This window comes from Rattus norvegicus, chromosome 6, assembly GCF_036323735.1.
Source record: "Rattus norvegicus strain BN/NHsdMcwi chromosome 6, GRCr8, whole genome shotgun sequence".
Taxonomy (NCBI): Eukaryota; Metazoa; Chordata; class Mammalia; order Rodentia; family Muridae; genus Rattus; species Rattus norvegicus.
The window spans coordinates 46,502,739-46,522,628 of record NC_086024.1 but is presented as its reverse complement, the minus strand read 5'-3'; the positions used below and the strand labels follow the sequence as shown (position 1 = coordinate 46,522,628).

Sequence of the window (19,890 nt, the reverse complement as noted above, 5' to 3'; positions counted from 1 at the left end):
ACTTTACCAATCTAGGTTGTACCTGCTCTAGCTAGGATTCCTTATCACACATTCTCTCCCTGTCACCCCAGCCACACTGCAGGGAAGCCTTGTTCCTGCAGAAGCTTCCATAGACTGCCTTCAGTCTGTGGCAGACAACCTGCCTGAGCTCTCTGGGAACGGAACACACAGAGGCTTGTTTAACTGGGGGACCCTGGAGACAGTCATTCAGCCCAGGATAGAGGTCCCTCCTCTAGAACATGCCATCCCAGGAAGGCGGGGCTGAGCCACTTCAGCCTTCACACTGCTCACACGCAGTCCCAACCTGCAGAGAGTTAGTTCTAGGTCCACCTTGAGGCTCAAGCCTTGATGTAACCCATCAGCCTGTTCCCAGCCTGTCACAGAGACAGTCCAATTCACGGATCCCCACAGAACAGATGAGCACGCTGAAGCCGTCAGAGGAAGAATGGGTAGCTTCCTGAGCCTCCTGGCAAAGGCCCTGGCTGGCCCAGGTCAGAGCTAGAGATCTTTTCTGGTGTGGGACTTTCAAGAATTACCAAACCATAGTGGGATAGTCTTCATGGGGAACTTAACTCAATGCCTTAAACTCTATGGACTCTAGTGACAGGATAGTTGTCAAGTTCTGTGTACTTTCAGTAAAATGTGGGACATGCCCTGTGACTCCTAACAGACAAAGGTGCGCTAGAAACAGCTGAGTTCCATTACTTATCTATTTATTTGGGGGTGGGGACTGAACCCAGGGCCACACGAACGTCAGGCACAAGCTCTCTATCACTGGAAGGACGTCCTCAGCTCTTGTTTTTAAGGCCTGTTTTGTTTTATGTGCACGGGTGTTTGGCCTGCACATATGCATGCCTACTGCCTAAAAGGTGGGCCAAGGGCTCTGGATGCCTGGGAACTAAAAGTATAGTCTGGGAGCTCATATATGGTGCTGAGATCTAAACTCAGGTCCCCTGCAAGAGCGTTAAGCACTCTTAACCACGCAGCCATCTCACCAGCCCTAAGCTCTGGCTTTGTTTGTTTTACTTTTCATTTAAACAGTCTCACTATATAACCCAGGATGGCCTCAAATTCTCCATCCTCCTCCTTCAGCTTCTAAAGTGATCGGCTAGTCTCTTGTTTTTGTTTTTTCTTTTGGGGGGTGTGTAGGTTTGTTGCTGTTGTTGTTTTAAATGGATCTTCATGTATTCTGGCCTCTGAGTTCCCTGAAGATAATTCCAACCCAAATATGGGAGAGATCTCTGTAACCCACTCTGACCCTGGTTGCACGGAGATAGACTGGGCCATTTACTGTGTTCTCGTTTTTTTGTTTGTTTTTTTTTTGTTTTTTTGTTTGTTTGTTTTCTTTTCTTTTTTCTTTTTTTTTGGAGCTAGGGACCGAACCCAGGGCCTTGTGGTTGCTAGGCAAGCGCTCTACCTCTGAGCCAAATCCCCAACCCCTCTCGTTTTTTTAATATATCGACTGAGACGTGTGGGGAGAAGCATCGGGACACCACAGACTGATCCATCTGGTGTTGTTGGGGGTGGAGGGCTTCCTGCTGCTTCTTCAGAGAGTCTGCCTCTATGAGCAGATGCTATCTGGCCTCTGGGTGGCCCAGCCACACATGCTCTGTGCCTCCATTCCCGCCTGGGGGTTCACAGGCCATTAGAGGGTGCCTTTGGTTTCCCCTTCAGCATATGGTTAAAGATGGTGCGTGCTTACTCCAAGCTGCAAGCAGCTCACTCAATCAAATCTGGAAATAAAATGGTCGCCGAATGAAGCAGGCACAGAGCTGGGGCTATTTATGTGATTTGTTGAGCCATTAAATATTTACGGAACCACTACAAGCAACATACTGTGGGGGCAAACGCAGAAAGTGAGTGAAATGCAATTTGCAGAACAATATGTGAAAACCCAAGTATACTGTAGAGTGTGATGGAGTGTTACAAGGAAAGAGGCAGCTGCCGGAAGCACGCGGAGTCGCTCGATAAATTTTCTTCTTTTATTTGGGTGCGAGGAACCAGACTAAGGGTCTCCCTATGCCACCCATGCTAGCCTTGAACTCATTATGTATCCCAGGTTAGCCTAGAACTCACTGTACAGCTCAGCCTAGCTCCAAATGCATAATCCTCCTGCCTCAACCATGCCCGCTCATGCAGTTCATCTCACATGCATAGGAACGACTGTGAGAGGCTTTTCACTACTGTGATAGCCATCTGCCCTCATTTCTGAGGAAACGGAATGTAAACTTCCTTGTGAGAACTGTCAAGGTGTGTCTGTAGGTGTGCATGCGTGTGTGTGTCTATGTGTGTGTGTGTGTGTGTGTGTGTGTGTCTGTGTCTGTGTGTATCTGTATGTGTGCGTATGAGAGAGAGAGAGAGAGAGAGAGAGAGAGAGAGAGAGAGAGAGAGCCTCAGAGCTGAGTCAAGGTGTTGAAAGGTGGTATTCATTTTTAGAATCAATTACCCCTCAAACAGACAGATGCTCAATTTCATAAGGAATCTTGCTAGGTTTTTTTTTTAAAGATTTATTTGTTTTTATGTATCTGAGTACTTTGTCTGTATATATGTATACACGCCATAGACACTCCTGGTGCCTGTAGAGGCCAGAAGAAGGTATTAGGTCCTCAAGAACTGAACTGTTGAAGCCCTCATGTAGGTGCTGGGCTCTGATCCCAGGTCTTCTGCAAGAGCAACAAGTGCTCTTAACAGCTGTACCATTACTTGAAGCCGCTAACCCAGTACTTGAAGTATTTTACTATACTCGTAGTTTAAAGTTGACTGGTACTGTACCATTCTTGAAGACTAGTCCCTCAGCGAGACACACCACCAGCATGGAGCAACAGCTGTCACTAAACTTGTCATAGTGGACCCTGCCATTTCCTTCACTAGATGGGGTCCTCCAGTTGTCCAGCAAGGCACTGTGCACCCATGGTCTCAAGGAAAGCCTAAATCACAAGGGACCCTCTTTTCTCAAAGGCAGCCAGGGCACTTGCATAGACTCCGTTGCCAATACCACTCAAAACTGAGTGCAAGCCATGTTTCCAACTTCTCCAGGGCCCCTTTGAGGGGGTCAGCATGCTCTCCCTTTTTATTATAGAAACTGAGGTTTAGACTTAGGTGACAAAGAACCTGCCCCATTCTGTGGCCCAAAATGTGGGCTCCTGATGTCACTCCAGGTCAGATCTGAAACGAACAACTTCATGTAAAGAAGACAATGCTTTATAACCATGCTATCCAGTCTCTGGGAGACACTACGTCACAAATGCTTGCCTACTACCGGATGCAAACAAACTGACATAACTGAACACCTGCACTGGCAAAGCGCAAACGAGAAGAGGCGGCCTGATACTCACATGTCGCTGCCTGGGTTGGGTTTGACTGGGTCCTCAGGCGGTAGGCAACACTCCATGATTTCATTAAAGCCCGCATTCCCAATATTCTTGGCAAGCTGCAAAAACAGAAGTCTATTTCAGAGCACTCAATTATTAATACCCTCCACTGCTGTCCATTATTCACAATCTGATGATTTATTTAATGGCCACTAAGAAATAGGGCCATAAAGCGGTTTGCTTTTAATGAAAAGGCACAGTCCGCAAAGCCCCATGGTATCAGCACAGCACGATGACCTGCCAAGGATCCTGTGGAAAACGGATGACAGTCACCACAGACTTGGAGAAGCAGGAATTCAACTCACGGGAATCTACATTTTTACCTGTGCTCCTGAAAAAATTTTTTTGGCTCTAGCCTTCCTCACACCAGCTGTGAATAGTGTTACAGAGATACCCATGACCAGGAGTTAGCCCTGGATATGGGGGTTGCAGGTGAGATAGCCCTGACTCTTGTCAGCAGTGTGGTGGGGGGTTGCACAGGCCGGGGAGAAATCCCCTCCCCTCCCATTAGCCCTTACCACCAGCGGCAGGCAGGAGAGTTGGTCCCGATGAGGTCATGAGAACAGGGGAACTGTCCCTGTCCCTCACCTGCTACAGAACAAGGGAGAATGGGCCCTGCACCTCTCCTGGGCAGCAGAGTAGAGCTGCCCCTGGACATGGTGGTTGTAGGTGAGTCGGCCCCATCTCTTGTCTGCTGGGCAGTAGTACAGCCAGGCTGAGACACAATTCTCCTCACCACCCCATCCTTCACCACCTATGGCAGGTAGGAGAGCTGGTCCTAGGGTATGAGTGTTGAGAGTGGGAGAATTAGCCATGTCCCCCACGGGCTACAGCACTCAGGGGAGTGGGCTCTGCACCTAGTCTGGTGGGACTGGGGGGAGGGGGTTTGCTGGTGACCTGACTCGTGGGTGTGAGAGCTGGTGGGCTGAGCAGTTCAGATTCCTCTCAGGCCCAGAATCGGGGCTTTGAATCGGCCCACCCCACTGATGAACTGCTGGAGTGCATGAAGGGGCCGGTCCTATAGACCCAAAACTACACGATCTCTATGACACAGGGCAACAACAAGATATCTGGGAGGAGTCCCGGTGAGGTTCCAGTATTGATAGAGTAGCAGAAGCCAGAGGCCTTATGTCAGACCAACAGGCCATTGCAATGAACATAGGCAGGCAAGGAAGCATGGCCAAGAGGGAATACTGTGAGGGGCACTGTAACTGCAGCCTTCACAGTGAGACCGCTTTTCTCTGCTTGGGGGAGGAGGTTGCAATAGTGGGATTGGGGTGCATGATGTGAAATTCACAAGAGAAGAGAAGAGAGCGCAGATGGGACGTGCTTGGTGAAAACTCTTGGCAAACTGAAGCACTAACGACATCACACATGACATCCAGGTGACCTCCAGATGTGACTTCTGACTCTTCCACACCTTCTCATCTAATAATCACCAAGCACTGTCATGCCGGGCACAGCCATGCTACCTTGATAACACGGCACCCGGCGTTTGCAGAGTGAAGCCAGGAGCTCCTTTAGAGCAGGGACAGCCCCACCTCATCCCCAGCACAGAGTTCAGCACCTGCCCTCGAAGTGAGCTTCTAGAACAGACTCCTGCTACTGCCCCCAAGTCAGATTGTTAAATATTTCCTGAAACAATACTGGTAAGGGTGCATCTTGCACAAGGATCAGAAAAAACAGATTATTTAACTTTGTCATCAGAAACACGGTTAGTAACTCAATGTCAAACTTCTTAGCTAGATTGCCTAGTGGTGGCCGTCAGGAGGGTCTGGTGTGTTTTTAGGGGTGACTGGCTTAAGTTCAGATCCAAAAAATAAATGTCAGAAGCCACCGCAATGCCTCCTAGTCTACATTAAGTGGAGGGGGGATGAGAGGAGAAAATTCAGCAGGAATCAGAATGCTTCCTTTCTGCTCGGATCTGGCTGGCTTAGCTGGGATGGCTGGTGCAGGGAGTCATATACACATACATCTGTGTGCCACACACATGCAGATCCAATACTGGAACGACCTGTCACCTCACATATCTAAGACCCCGTTTGTAAAGTGGCCTACAGGGAACCACTTGGAACCACGGAGAGAGTCAAAGCCCCCAAGGCCCCTGGGGATCCTCCTGGGAAGCAATGCTTGGATGGGGGAGAGAAAGTATTGACCAGAGCTTTGGCATCAGGAGCTGTCGCTGTCACGGTCACCTGAAGGAAGCGTGGATGTGCTGAGTGGGACCCCGAGTGACATCGGCTGAGGTGGAGGCCAGAGGGTTCACTGGTACAGGACTCTCCCTGTCTGGGGTCTCGGTTCCAGGGCTGAGAGATGGGAAGTGTGAGGGCACCTAGGTATACCCTCCACTGCTTTCGATGACTTCTAACTCCTAAGACACGGAAGTGCCATGTCAATCACTGTCAAATGACACTGTTCAGGGAGCAGCAACAAGAAAAGTCTTCATGTGTCCAGTATCAGTAAAACCTCGGTAGGCTCAGCTACTTAGCACGTGAACAAAGGATGCTCCAGGGCCAGAGAGGTTGAGGGTCTTTGAGAGACTCAGCAGCCGGGCGCCTCACTCCATCCACACACATGTAGGATAGATTTCAGGATGAGGAAAATTCAAATTTGGGTTTTCTTTTAATAACTCCTAGAATACCCTTGAATATTACTTTTGGGGTGTATTTAATTTATGTATATGAGTATTTTGTCTGTCTGTCTGTATATGTACCACAGGTGAACAATGACCATGGAGCTCAGAAGAGAGTGTCAGATCCCCTGGAACTACAGATGGTTGTGAGCCACTGTGTGGGTGCTGGGAACCGGACCCAGGTCCTCACAAGAACGACAGTGCTCTTCATGTTGAGCCAGCGCTCCAGCATCCATTTGAAATAACTTCAACTTGAGGTTGGCTGGATTTGTAAATTATAAACCCACCAACACAGGGGATCAGCACTATCACTTAAGGCAGTGAAACTGAAGCCTCAACTTCATGCTGCTTCATAAGCCCAAAACGAGTCAGTCCTTCATGTAACTGAGCTCCTTAGCTGTTTTGGGCATTGGACACGAGCCAAATGTTCTTCACTGGATCAGTCCAACAACAGAGACAAATTGATAAAACAAACAAATAAATAAAATTGAAAAGAAAGCAAAGAGGAGAAGAGGAGGAAGAAGAAGAAGAGGAGGAGGAGGAAGCAGCGGTGGCAGCAACAGGGACAGGGACAGGGCACAGTGGGTAAAAGCACTTGAATTTCAAACTGACAACTGACTCTGATCCCTGGAACCCATCGAAGCTGGAGGTACTGCTGTGCGTCTGTAATCTCAGCACTCCGACGGCAAGATGGGAGGGGCAGACATTAGAATGACCCAGAAGCCCATGGGCCAGCTAGGCTCAAATATACAGATTGACAGAAACAAGAACCACCCTTGTTTCTCAAGGAAGGAAGATAAAAACAGATTGCTGAAAGTTGTCCTGTGACCTCCACATGCACACGGTGGGACGAACAATAAAACATGAAAAAACTATTTTAAAGCAGCACAGTGTCGGGGGTGCAGCAACAGACACTCCTACTCACCCCTGCAAGACCCCAAGTCCAGGCATGCTCATGGCCAAGAAGAGTTTGTGAGAATCACACATATGCCCAGAACAGGGAAACGGAGCCTCTATAAACCTTTAGCAGCTGCCCAAGTAGGACATGAAGCTACATGAGTTTGAAAGTTTTAGACTTTGGGACTGGCTGGAGCAAACTTCCTGCTTCCCATTTCCATGAGATATCAACTTGTTCTTTACCTCTCTGTCCTCTCTTGAGGACAGAAACCAGAAGTGAGAGAAGCAAGACTTCTCTTAAGTCTCTTAGGTCCCACAGGGGTCACTACATGGAGGCCTGATCCTCCTCTAGGCCTGGTGCCCTCAAGCTAACCCGTGGGGTGGAACTACCACACAGTTTCTGCACACAGGCACCGCTTAGCCCTCTGGGCTTTGCCTTAGCTTGCTCCCTGTTTACCCCTAGCTCTGCTCCAGTAGGGACGGAAGGCCTGAAGACACACCATGTACTTTGACACGCATGAGGACACAGAAAACACAGTGACTTATGCAGGAAGAATCAAGAAATGCTGGGGGCTTAACAAGGGCGGGGCATGAACATGTAGTGGATGGGGGGAAGGGAGTTCACATGCCTGACATCTGTGTGGCTTTGCCATTTCTCTAATGTATCTACAACATACATGGATGCTTGGGAACTTGGTTTTACTTGTAGGTAAAAACAGCTCAGTGCTGTTTGCGCACAGCCTGTGGTGTTGAAGAATTTTTAGACGATGAAGTTCATGCATTACACGAACAAGTTTTTTGGACTCTGAATCTCACTTAGGCCAGAGAAAAAGTGCATGTGTACACACACACACACACACACACACACACACACACACACACACACACACAAGCTCCAGTCATGCCAACGCCTGGAGCCTAAACATGATTCACGGATGGCAGCTGACTGTAATTTCTCAGAGCCGCCGTAAGCAACTGCAGTCACTACCCAGAGTGGCTTAGCTGAGTGTCAGTGAAATGCCATTGCTGAAAAGCCGTTCCCAGGGCTTGGGGCTGCGGCTGGCCAGCCCTGCTGTCTGACAGTGCAGATGAGATAGACCTCAAGAGACAGCTGAGTCAGCTAACCAACTCCCTGGGCTTCCTGACATTCCTCCGACATGACAGAAGACTTTAAAACTCAATTGCCTTTTTTCTCCTTTATTCTGTTCAGGCATGGTCTCAATCTGCAGCCCAGGGTGACCCTGGGACCCACTGGGTAGCACAGGAGGCTGGTCTTAAGGTAGCAGCAATCCTCGTTTCTAGCCTTACAAATTTTGAGATCACAGGTTATGAACCAGCACAACCTGCTCTAAATTAAGCTTCAAACTACCAAGGTTTTCTTTATTAACTTCAAATATGAGAGTGAAACAGACCCCATGATACCAGTACCCTACTAGGTAATACAGTTTTCCACATGACATCCCTCCGACCCCCTAAAAAGCTTCTTATAATGTTTTTCAGTGTTAAGGGGAAAATTCATTTCTTTAAAATCCGGGCTTGTCATAGGTTTCTGGAATCAGGTTCATTGAAGCCCTAAGTCAGTAGTTCTTAGCCTTCCTAATGCTGTGACCCTTTAATACAGTTCCTCACGGTGTAGTGACCCGCAAGCATAAACTACTTCATGACTGCAAGTTTGATACCATTATAAACCTAACGTAAGTGTCTGATATGCAGATGGTCTTAGGCAACTCCTGTAGAGGGGCCATTTGACAACCCCAAAGGGCTCACCACCCACAGGTTGAGAACCACCACTCTAAGCCTACTGGAGTATGGAATGCCGAAGTGGTTGGGTGGCAAACTTCCCCAAAAGAACCTGACAGACCCTCCACCCGCTCATGTTCCATTTCACTGAACAAGAAGTGATTTCAAAAGCAGGAAGTGGAGACAATGACTAACCAGCCACCTACAGAGATGCTGCCCAGGGCCGACCAGTCAACACGGAAAGTGTGCTTTGAAACAACAATACATGAAAATGGAGAAATGGCCAGGGCGGGGTTGGGGATTTAGCTCAGTGGTAGAGCGCTTGCCTAGGAAGCGCAAGGTCCTGGGTTCGGTCCCCAGCCGGGGGAAAAAAAAAAAAAAAGAAAAAGAGAGAAATGGCCAGGGCACAGCACCGGGGAAACGCTGCGGACCAGGCAATAATCCACAGAACTGAGCAAAGGGCTCCTCTGGAGAGGAAAACACCGCTGTCACCTTGGAGGACAGGAACAGGAAGCCATTGATCTCCCATTCAAAGACATGACACCAAAGAGAAAATGGAAGTGTGCTCAGGTCCTGTTCATGGGCTGCCTGTCTCTTTCGGATCGTTTTAAAAGTCTCGACTTGCTAACAACAGCAAAACTGGGAAACTGATGAGACAAACACCTGAGATGCTGGTCTGACTCAAGGACAGAATCCAAACTGTATAATGAACTTGAATAACTTGACAGAATGAACGGAGATAGTCCTGACCTGTGGGCAGAGGACCAAAGACACGAAACAGCAAATGGGTACAAGACAAATGCCCAGGAGTGCCAGCTACAGCAACATGTGAACACAAACCATCACTTCATGCCAAGAAGCCTATATCGAAAACTTTGAGGTGAACCACCACTCTTACGGAAGACCCAAGTCTTATCCCCACCACCTGCATCGGGTATCGTACAGCTGCCTGTAACTCCAGCTCAGGGGTATCTGATGCCCTCTTCTGAAGCATCTCTCCAGGTCCACTTTTTGGGACAAGTTTAAGTAGTCATTACTAGAGCAGGGCTCTAACTAGCTCTTGAAAGCTAACTACTAGATGTCTAGGGATGCTGAGAGACAATAGACACTGCTACTGTTAAAAATTATACTATGTAAGCGCATGATAAATCACGTCAACAACTAGGCTATTAAATATTCAAGGCTCGTTATCTTGCTGGGCAGACACTCGAATTCTAAGCACATAGGGATCTGAGGAAGAATGGAGGAATTTAAGTTTAGGAATAGCCTGGGCTACAGAGTGAGACCCTGTTCCAAATGTAAAAGGGAGGAAAATCTCATCATTTCTAAGTCTTACTACATTGTCACTATTACCCGTGACTGGAGTTGCCTTCAATGCACTGTATTCATAGGAAAAATGTACACCAGGACACTGTCACTGAACATCCCTTTCCAGCTCCCCACTTGGTAATTCCTAAGAGTAGCTTGAAGCCAGCAACGATAGAAGCGTCCACACCCCAGGACTAGGCAGGCTTTCATCAGGGGTGCTCTTTGCTCCTCAGACTTGGCTGCTGAATATTTGTTGGGCTCTGGAGAGGGCAGATGTGATGCTCACGTATTTCCCACACGGCCAGACAAGCCACTGCAAATGCCAGTTTGTGTCCCAGAAGTCTCAAAAGTGAGTGAGAGCCAGGACAGAGTAAAGGCAGCCTTGTTTTTCGTGCATTCCCTGGATGGGTGCAGAGCCTGGGTACGTTAAGACGCTGTAAGCAAACCTTTCCATTGGCAGGTGGGGATAATGCACCATGGATGTTGAGTCGTAGTGATCGGATGAGCCACCACACACAAAGTGCTTCCGAAATAAGCCATTATTTCACAGTACATCACTTGACGCGTCCCTCCCTCTGCTGTAAGCAGACCAGGGAAGGTTGGAATTGCTGCAGTTTGTCAGTGTTTGCTGAGGTACTGTTTCCTTGAGAATTGAATGCAGCCATTTAAAAACTAAACCATAATCAGCTTCCCCAGAGATGCTGTACGCCTCAAAAACGTAGGCCAGCATCTCAGCAGCAGGAGCCACACACATAACCAAGAACAAATGGGGGACTTGCTGAGTCTGCTTCATTTATAAGAAACCAGGGATGTTGCTGTCTGAGATGCCAGGATCCACGCTAGCTACTCCTCACTCTTGTCCTCCCAGATCGAATAAGGAATTCCTTGGAAGGACAGGGAAGCTTCCCCAGGGTAGCCAGAGGCATTGGGAATACAGACACACTGGATTCAGAGTTGTCAAGAAGACTTACTGCCCCGTGGGAGGAACGCTGACTGTGTGAATTGATGTTCTATCACGATTATTGCTCTTGACATTAAAATCAATGGCAATCAATATCCACTTACTCCTTGCTACCCAACACCGAAAGTCGGGAAAGACTCTCAAGCATGGCTTTCCAAATGGAAACCATGGTCTCTGAAAAAGCCCAGGTAGGTACATAACTGGCCTCGTGACTCAGTCAGCCTGCAGTGTCAGGTACCAAAAGATGTTTCTCAAAACATGCTTACATCACCTGACCCCTCTGTCACAAAGCATCCATATTACCACGACCCAAGAATGAAAAAACTATCTCGTAAAAGCGAGAGCAAGAACAGAAGACAGTATTTCTCATGAGAGGAACAATACGGATCAGGAAGACAGTAGAGTCTTGAAGTCAGAAATGGGTACAATTTTGTTAGAAAATGGTTGATGATTTGGGGTCATTTATTGCCTCTTGGGTTTTGGGTTCCATGACTGGTTAATCGTGGGGTGGACAAGAGCCCAGTTGTCACTTCGGAGGTTTCAGAAGACTCCTACACAGCCTTGGTCATTTGCATTTCTGCATTTAGGAACAATGTCACATAACAAGACACACCCTTGCTCACCAGTGTCGGGAAGTCAGTAGTTATCAATGAGTTTCTAAATCTAATTACCAGAAGCTCAGACGTTCCCAATACATCTAAGGTCAGGGACTGCATCCTGGAGTAATGAACCCCCAGCTCCCGGTGGATCCCAGAGCACTCGATGCAAGTCAGGATGCCCAGGTTGGTAGAGAGCCACGTCGGATCTGTCAAAGGAAAGGGGGCATCATGAGCTTGCCGTCAGAGAACAGTCGGGAGGCAGAAGTTTCTCCCTGTCGGGCTGCTGAAAATGGAGCTTTGACTAGGAACATTTTACCCTTGACACCGCTGGCACTCTGGTCATCTAAAATCACACCAAACCCACAAGCAGTGACGAGGTGTCCTTCCCCTTCCAACTCCTATCCTTTCAAACTCAAGTGGCTGCAAGTCACTGCAGAGTGGAGGAGCAGGACTCTCCCAAGCAGAGCGTTGAGGGGACCGATCAGATCTCTGGATACCAACAGTAACAGAATGCACACCCCATGCTCGTGCTGTGCTGTGCTCAGGGTCTGTGCTGTGGTAATAGTCAACTGCACTGTGAACACCTGAGGTCAGAGTACCTCTCCATACTATCACCTCACGGACCGCTCAGGGCATGCTGCTAGCAGGTACAGAGCACATGGCCGTCCTCGTCTCCCGGAGTTCAAGCTCTACCTTCCCCACATGGCACATTCATTTCCTCGTTTAAGTATCCTTCCAAGTGCTTAGTGCGCAATGTGGACCCAGCCAATACTTGACAGGCAAATGCTGAGTTTACGAAGCATTGGAATTAAGACGTATTCGAGAACAACGTCTCCCGAGTGCTTCCTGCCCCCAGAAATCCTCCACAGATAAACATTGTGACCGTGCCCATGGGGTCATCATTAAATTCTTTAAGAACCGTCTAGTTGTTTAAAAGTGGGAGTTGGGGGACGCCCAGCACCCATGTGACCACAGACATCTGTAAGTCCAGTCCCAAGGGATCTGATGGCCTCTGGGCATTACACATGTGTGGTAAACTCACTCGGACCCATACACATAACTCTAAGTAAAAACAAATTAATCTTTAAAAGCACATTGTGAACTGGGGTGTTTGCTCAGAGGTACAGTGCTTACTTAGCACATGCAAGACACTAAATTCAATCCCCAGTATATGTATGCACACACACACACACACACACACACAGACACCTGCACACTAACTGTACCCACATTAGTAAATATTACTGCCACCCATGTTTGCAGGTATCTCGGTTATTCTGTGTACACCCTGCTTTGGGGAACAGTGCATATTCAAATAACATAGCACGTTTCACACCATCTGTGCTTTCTTAGCATTTTACAGCAACTTTTCTTGCTCTCTCTCTCCCTCTCTCTTTCTTTCTTTCCTTCTTCTTCCTCTTCCTCCTCCCCCCTCCTCCTCTTCTTCCTCTTCCTCCTCCTTCTCCTTTTCTTCCACTACTACTACTGCTAGCTGTCCTTGAACTCACAATGAACCGCATGCCTCTACCTCCCAAGTGCTAGGATTAAAGCATGTACTGCCCCTGCCCGGCGTCAGCAGTGTTTCTTTATGAAGATGTTGTAAGCGTCTAAGAGCTGCACTGTTCTTATCCTTTTGGGCGCTCTACTCCCTGCGTCTGCTCCTACAAAGATATTTCTTTTTTTAAAAAAAATAATTAATTAATTATTTTAAGTATATATGAGTACACTGTAGGTGTGGTTCAGCCACACCAGAAGAGGGCACCAGATCCCATTACAGATGGTTGTGAGCCACCATGTGGTTGCTAGGAATTGAACACTCAAGACCACTAGAAGAGCAGTCAGTACTCTTAACTGCTGAGCTATCTATCTCTCCAGCCTCCGCAAAGATATTTTCTAAGAGAACCAAGACCAAATAGAAACCCAGGGAACGAGGAACTTAATAGCACCCTTAACTACCCACTCTACTGTGGCTGTGATTTAATAGAGACTGTCACAGAACTAGATAAACAGAAAGCCACCTTTCTCAGCAAACAAGCATTCAGAAAAGCTACTGTGTAGATCCTGACTCCAATCTTAATTAAAATGCCAATTCCTCAATCTTTAAGGTACTCATTGCTAGTATCCATAAAGGTGCCAAGTACGTTAACACAAACTCTCTGATAAATTCTATCAAAATGCAAACACAAGGTGTGACAGCTAGGCGGGAACCCATCGCTCATTTCGGTTGCTTGACAGTCAGTAGCTCTCTTCCTGGGTCACAGAGTATGCCTGGAAGTTAAACGGACCTCTAAGTAGGACAGACAGGCTGATGTAAATCCTAGATAAAAGTGCCTGCTGTACCACTTCACAGGTCCTCAGAGCCCGTGAGACCGGTGACCTTCTGCTAACCCCCACTTCAGTTTTCATGGCCGGAAAGGCGCTGTGGCTGTAATCTTTTCATCTCTACCAGGTTGCCTTCCCATGGTCCTGCCCTGAGCCCAGCAGGCAGGGATCTCCCACCCGTGCGCCCCATTGCGCTCTGCACACAGTTCATTAAGCATTTGTGTAATGGGATGAGCCCAGACTGGTCAGCACCAATTTCATGTTTGAAATGAGAGCAGAAAAGAAGAAAAAAAAATCAATGGGTGGATTCCAGGCATCTCTGGAGTCTGAATGCCCTACAGCTGGGGTCGGGGCTCGGTTCCCGGGTCACCTGGTGCCCCACAGTCGCAGCACACGTCATTGCCCGTCATCCTCTGCACCTCCGAGATGATCTCCTTGGTCAGCTCTTGGACGATGTTATTCTCTCCGGTGTTGTCATCACCCTTAAACGCGTTGTTCAGAGCTTCTTCCTTGCTGTTCTGCAGCACAGACATCCATCTGGGCAAACAGTAGCAGTGCGGGGTGTTAGTGGGGGTGAACACGCCCACTCCCACCCCTGGTCCCAGCCCCACCCACGGAACTTACATCTGACATTCTTGTTCGTCTTCCGCTTGGAAGTGGTACGTCCTGTCATCTGCGTAGCAAGGGAGACTTGTCACTGTGCAGCAGGCTTATTTACCTCAGGGACAATGTGTGCTCTCTACCAGATTAATGTATAAAGCCAAGCAGCCCTGGGGGCTGTGCAGTGCCATGAGTGTGTGTGCGTGTGTGTGTGCGTGTGTGCGCGTGTGGGTCTGCCTGTTTGCCTGTGTGTGCTAACTTCAGTCACTGTGACTTTGTAGTGCAAATTTATCAACCTGCCCCACTCTCAACTAAAAGATGCAGTTTCCTGAAAATGTCTACACTCTCATTACAGAGCCATCCCCACAAAGGAACTGTCCAAGTCCTTTGATAAGAGCCTTCCCTATTTCACTTTCTGAGGCAGTGTCTCCCTATGTAGGCCAGGCTAGCTTGGAACTCACAAGAGATTTACCTGCCTCTGCTTCCTGAGTGACAGGACTAAATGCGCAGATAATTCTCCTGGCAAACAAGAGCCTTTTCAGGAAAGCACCATCTTAGACGTTTTCTGGCTTCCTTAGAAAAGAACTAATACCCTATGAGAAATTCTAAAGCCACACCCCGAGAGTCCTATGTCACAAGCACAGCTAGCCCGAGAAGATGTGGTTAAATAATGGTCTAATAGGAAGTGTCACAGTGCATCAGGTGCTTCCGGTGTTTTACAAGTGTTCTCAGGGGCTGTGTTCCCAGGAGGCCGGGACGAGGGGACAACTTAGTTCCTGTGCTACTCTTGCCAAAAATGTACAACCTCAGTTAGGTCCTGAGCTAACACAGGAGAAACATAGCTTGACAGACATTTCTCTGGACAGCAGTCTTCAAAACATACAGAGGTCAACATGGGCAAGGGATGAGTATAGAAACTGGACCCCTAGAAGCCACGACTACATATAATCTAAAGGCAACGTGGGGCCTGGAAGGATTCATAGTGTCAGGACAAGGACAGGAGTGGGGACTTGGTGCATTCTGGGTATCATTTCACAACACCATGCCTGTGCCCTTCCTCAATGTGGATTTCTCTAGAAATACACACTGGCTAAATTGTATTGAATATCTACACACACACATATCTACAGAGAGAGAGAGAGAGAGAGAGAGAGAGAGAGAGAGAGAGAGAGAGAGAGAGAGGAGGAAGAAGGAGGAGGAGGAGGAGGAAGGGGAAGAGGAAGAGGAGGAAGAAGAGGGTTTCCACAAAGCCTGTGAACAAAATCAGGTGAAAAGAAAACTGAATTTGAAAAGTACAGAAAATGAAGTCTAACTTTGGCAGTAGCATGGAGTGGTTCCTCTTCTTGGGGCCCAGTAAAGCACCTATGATCTTAAATGCAAGCAGGGGTGATGACTCAGCAGTAGAGGGCACTTGCCACCAAGACCAAGCTTGAGCTGAATCCTGGGCACCCATGCGGTAGAAGGAGAGAACCAATTCTCACAAGTTGTCCTCTGGTCTCCAAATGGCATGCGCACATAGGAACACACACACACACACACACACACACACACACACACACACACACACACACAGGAATACATGCATACACACACGCGTATGCACACATGCATATATGCACACATACATACACGCATGCATGAACACAGGAACACGTAGGCAAATACATACACATAAACAAATGCTCTTCACAATATAATGGGTAGACACAGCTTTGCAATAGCAGTTTTCACTCCTTGTCTGAGAAAGACTCTTGATGAACTGTCTGGTCGGGGCCAAGTATCAAGAGGGGTCAAGTGCAGACACAAGTGAGGTTCAGAGCAGAGGTTTTGTTTCTTTAAAATCTTAACGCCAGGGGGAGTCAGGCAACACTTGTCTATGTCCCATCTGTCCCTGAAGCAAAGAGAACTACTTCAAGTTAGATAAGCACCAGACTATACCAGACTGAAGTGAGAAAAGTAGCATGGCCACTTTTTCCTCCTGGGTACCTAATATGCCCATCCAGCCTCCTAGGAAGAGGGCCAGAGGGGCAGGTCCACAGTTCAGGCTGGGAGCTTGCCAAGTGGACCTCAGCGTTCTCAGGAAGCTGTGACTGGAGGGCATGTCAGTATCCTGGACCCACACTGGGCTACTTTACAGCCAGGTTGGGTGTGGCTTCGTCATCTGCTGACTAATTCTGCCAGTAACCCGACTGGGCACTGGAGAAATGGGAGGACATTCTGCACAAAGTGTCCAAACAATAGTGCCCTCTCTGCAGGCTCTTTGGAAATCCACCTAAAACGGGACAGTTTCCATGAGCTTCTGCCACAAGAGAAGCATTTGGTGCTGTAGAAAGGCAGGCCACCAAAGGACCTCTGAGCTCCATCCTGCCTGGGAGACTGGCCAGGTTCTTTCATGATTCTAACTACTGTCCTAGTGAGCCTTTGCAGCTCAGAGACAATGGCTCAAGAGTCAGTCTGAGGGCACAAGACTGGACGAGGTCCCAAAGGGCTGGCTTTTCTGCAGACGGATGCCCCTAGAGGCGCGTGTTCCTGTTTGACCAGAATGGGAATAATAGTGGGGGAGGGCCTTGCAGGCAGTACCTCAAGGCAGCCAGCCAGCATGTCATCCTCTCGTCAGATTCAATACAGCATGATCTGTGAAGGTAAGGGTGACTCCTGGGGTGCAGCTAGACTCTCCCTGACCGGTTGTCTCCCGGCCTGGCCTTGGGTTCATCTTTGATTTCCCAACAACTCAGGTAGTTTAAGCTCACGGGCACTTGACGGCATTTGCTTCACTCGTCAGGGGGCAGAGGGAACAGGGTGCTAAATGAGCCAGCCCCCAACTTCCCACCTTCTCAGAACAGCAGCCACATGGGAACTTTAGCCAGTGCATTTCACCTGGTAACTTCAGGTCCTTCTACATGAACTTAAGTCCCAGCAGCTCTGCAGAAAGCATACCCACCAGATGTTCCCAGAGGAATCGGGCACTTCTGAAAATCTGCTGAGTTGAATTAATTTTGCCCCTTAAAGACCAAGCAGGAGAAGTGGGTCAGACAGGTTTTCAACATGGCCACAACAACCAACGGTGGCTGCAGTCAAGCAAGAGCCATGGAGCACCTCGGGCTGCCACAAGGTCAACAGTGGGCTGGTGGTGAAGTCTGTCTGTATGCCCTCGGGCATAACCAGACTCACACGCTAGTCACCTCACCCACATCCTCAGGATGCAACGATTCACACCTCACAGGCGTCTGTGTGCCCTCCCTATGTGCACTCCTCCCTGGTGAGCTGAGAACATGCAGGAGAAAGGTTCTGTAGCAACGGCTTCTGCACCTGTGGTGTTTGCTGGGACCCCACCAGCCACTCTGAAGGTGACAGCTGAGGAGATGCTGCACCTTCCTCAGTGTGGTACCCAAACCTCAGCCAAGCTCAGATGCCTACCAAGCCCTGTTCTGGTACCAAGGGGAACCTACACCCAGGGTAACGTCTAACAGGCTACTTTTTCTTTTCAAAGAAGGGTTGAAAATCCTCTTCTCCAGCCACCAGCAGACATCTAATGACACCATCATGTTTTCTCCCTCTAACTCAAGCTTTGGTTACAGTCTAAAGGCAGGTGACCCAGCAGTGGCCACATTTTAAAATACAGTCAAGGCTTAGCACTGTACATTATAGATGTGATTCTGAGAATAAGGTTTGCTACACATGGGACCTACCAGAGTGAGGAGACAGGAGCAGCATAGTCTCTCTGTCTCTGTCTGTCTCTCTCCCTCCCTCTCCATCCCTTTCTCCATCCCCAGTGATCCTGCCTCTGCTTTCCTCACAGAGTTGGGAGTTAGAGGGACAGCCACAGCTTGCACAGCAAGGGTTCTAACCCTCTGAGCAATCTCTCTAGCCCAGCGTAAATGACAGACAGTCTCCAGATGTTCCCCCTCAGCCCTGCCTGCCGCTCAGTGCTGTGGGTCCTCAGACTGAATTCTGACAGGTGGTACAAGCCACACAGGTGGTGGAGATAGCACCACCAGACTTCTCGGTTCCTGTGTTAAATCACATCACACTGGCTCTGAGGTCTCAATCATGGGGTCAGACCGTGGGATGGCATGCCAGGGTTGATGGGACACACCACCAGCCTAGGCCCCACAGGCTACTCCTTTGTGTAAACTCAACCGCTGTGCTGGATTGCTGGTGACACCACTTCAGAGGGAAGACTGGCCCACCCTTTCCTGAACTATAATCATGCCATGCACAATGACCGGGGACAAAAGGTATTTATCATATTTTCCTTAAGATGTCATGGGCCTCTTCCTTGTTTCTGGAAGATTCTGGGTAAACATTTTCTGTAATTGCTGGTTATGGCAGTTCTTTTGTGTGTACCACAAAGAGGAGGAATACACAGGAGCAAAAATGCAAATTCTGTAGTGGGAAAAAATAAACAACTTAAAAAAAAACAAACCCTGAAGTTAAAGGGCTGAATTGAAAACCTAATCATTTTTTGTTTTAAGGTTTAAACAGACCCCATTACGTTTATTTATGTTTTGGGCAGGGAGGGGACTTGTGTGCACCATGGTGTGTGTGTGTGTGTGTGTGTGTGTGTGTGTGTGTGTATGTGTGTGTTTGTGTGTGTGTTTGTGTGTGTATGTGTGTGTGTATGTGTGTGTTTGTGTGTGTGTTTATGTGTGTGTGTTTGTGTGTGTGTTTGTGTGTGTGTATGTGTGTGTATATGTGTGTGTTTGTGTGTGTTTGTGTGTGTGTGTGCGTGTGCGTGTGTGTATGTGTGTTTGTGTGTGTGTGTGTGTGTGTGTGTGTGTGTGTGTGCGCGCGCGTGTGCGTGTTTGTCCGGGGACCACCTGCAGGAATAGATTTGCTCCTTCTACCATATGGGATTGAGGAATCAAACACAGGTTGTCAGGCTTGACAGCCAAGGGACTCTAACCCACTGAGCCACCTCACTGGCCTCCAGACATAGCATTTAAAACACCTCCCAAATAAATTATAGAAGCTCCACACAGCAAAACTGTCCTTCAAAGAAGGCAGGCGAAAGGATTTTAGGGTGCGACTCATCCAGAGCAATCTGTCTGTTTACGGACGGAGTAGCTGAGGCTCAAATGGAGAAGGTGGCTCTCAGTTTACAGAGCAGATAGAACAGGGCTGGTTTCAAAGGCCAATTCTAACCCAAGGACCAGCAAGCCACCGATCGGCACTAGAAAGATAAGAGGCAGGTCGCTTGAAAACAAGGTGTCACAACGCACACTGGACTGACCTCAAACTCATAATCCTACAGTGTACTCATATATACTTAAAATAATTAATTATTTTTTAAAAAAAAGAAATATCTTTGATTTATCATGTGCTTACACATGTACATAATCCTCCTGTCTCAGCCCTCGGAGTGCTGGTTTTACAGGCTTACGCCATAATACCCACCCACCTTAAGAGCACCTTAGGACCGTCAGAAGGCTGAAGCTCCAGGCACATGTACAAGGACCA

The 19,890-nt window shown here is 48.3% G+C and overlaps 1 protein-coding gene across 7 annotated transcripts in view; it reads right to left on the bottom strand.

The window, feature by feature from the left end:
- Asap2 (ArfGAP with SH3 domain, ankyrin repeat and PH domain 2) overlaps positions 1 to 19,890 on the bottom strand; it is a 163,065-nt gene that overhangs the window by 27,041 nt on the left and 116,134 nt on the right. For 6 of the 7 annotated variants that reach the window (XR_010052116.1, NM_001108704.2, XM_063262069.1 and 3 more), the window contains 4 exon segments: positions 14,455 to 14,503; positions 14,201 to 14,367; positions 11,581 to 11,714; positions 3,336 to 3,430 (listed from right to left, as the gene is read on the bottom strand). Coding sequence is in view for 6 of the 7 variants with exons in the window: in NM_001108704.2 (NP_001102174.2) it covers positions 3,336 to 3,430; positions 11,581 to 11,714; positions 14,201 to 14,367; positions 14,455 to 14,503 (445 nt within the window). In the remaining variant the exon portion in view is untranslated. 7 annotated transcript variants of the gene reach the window in all.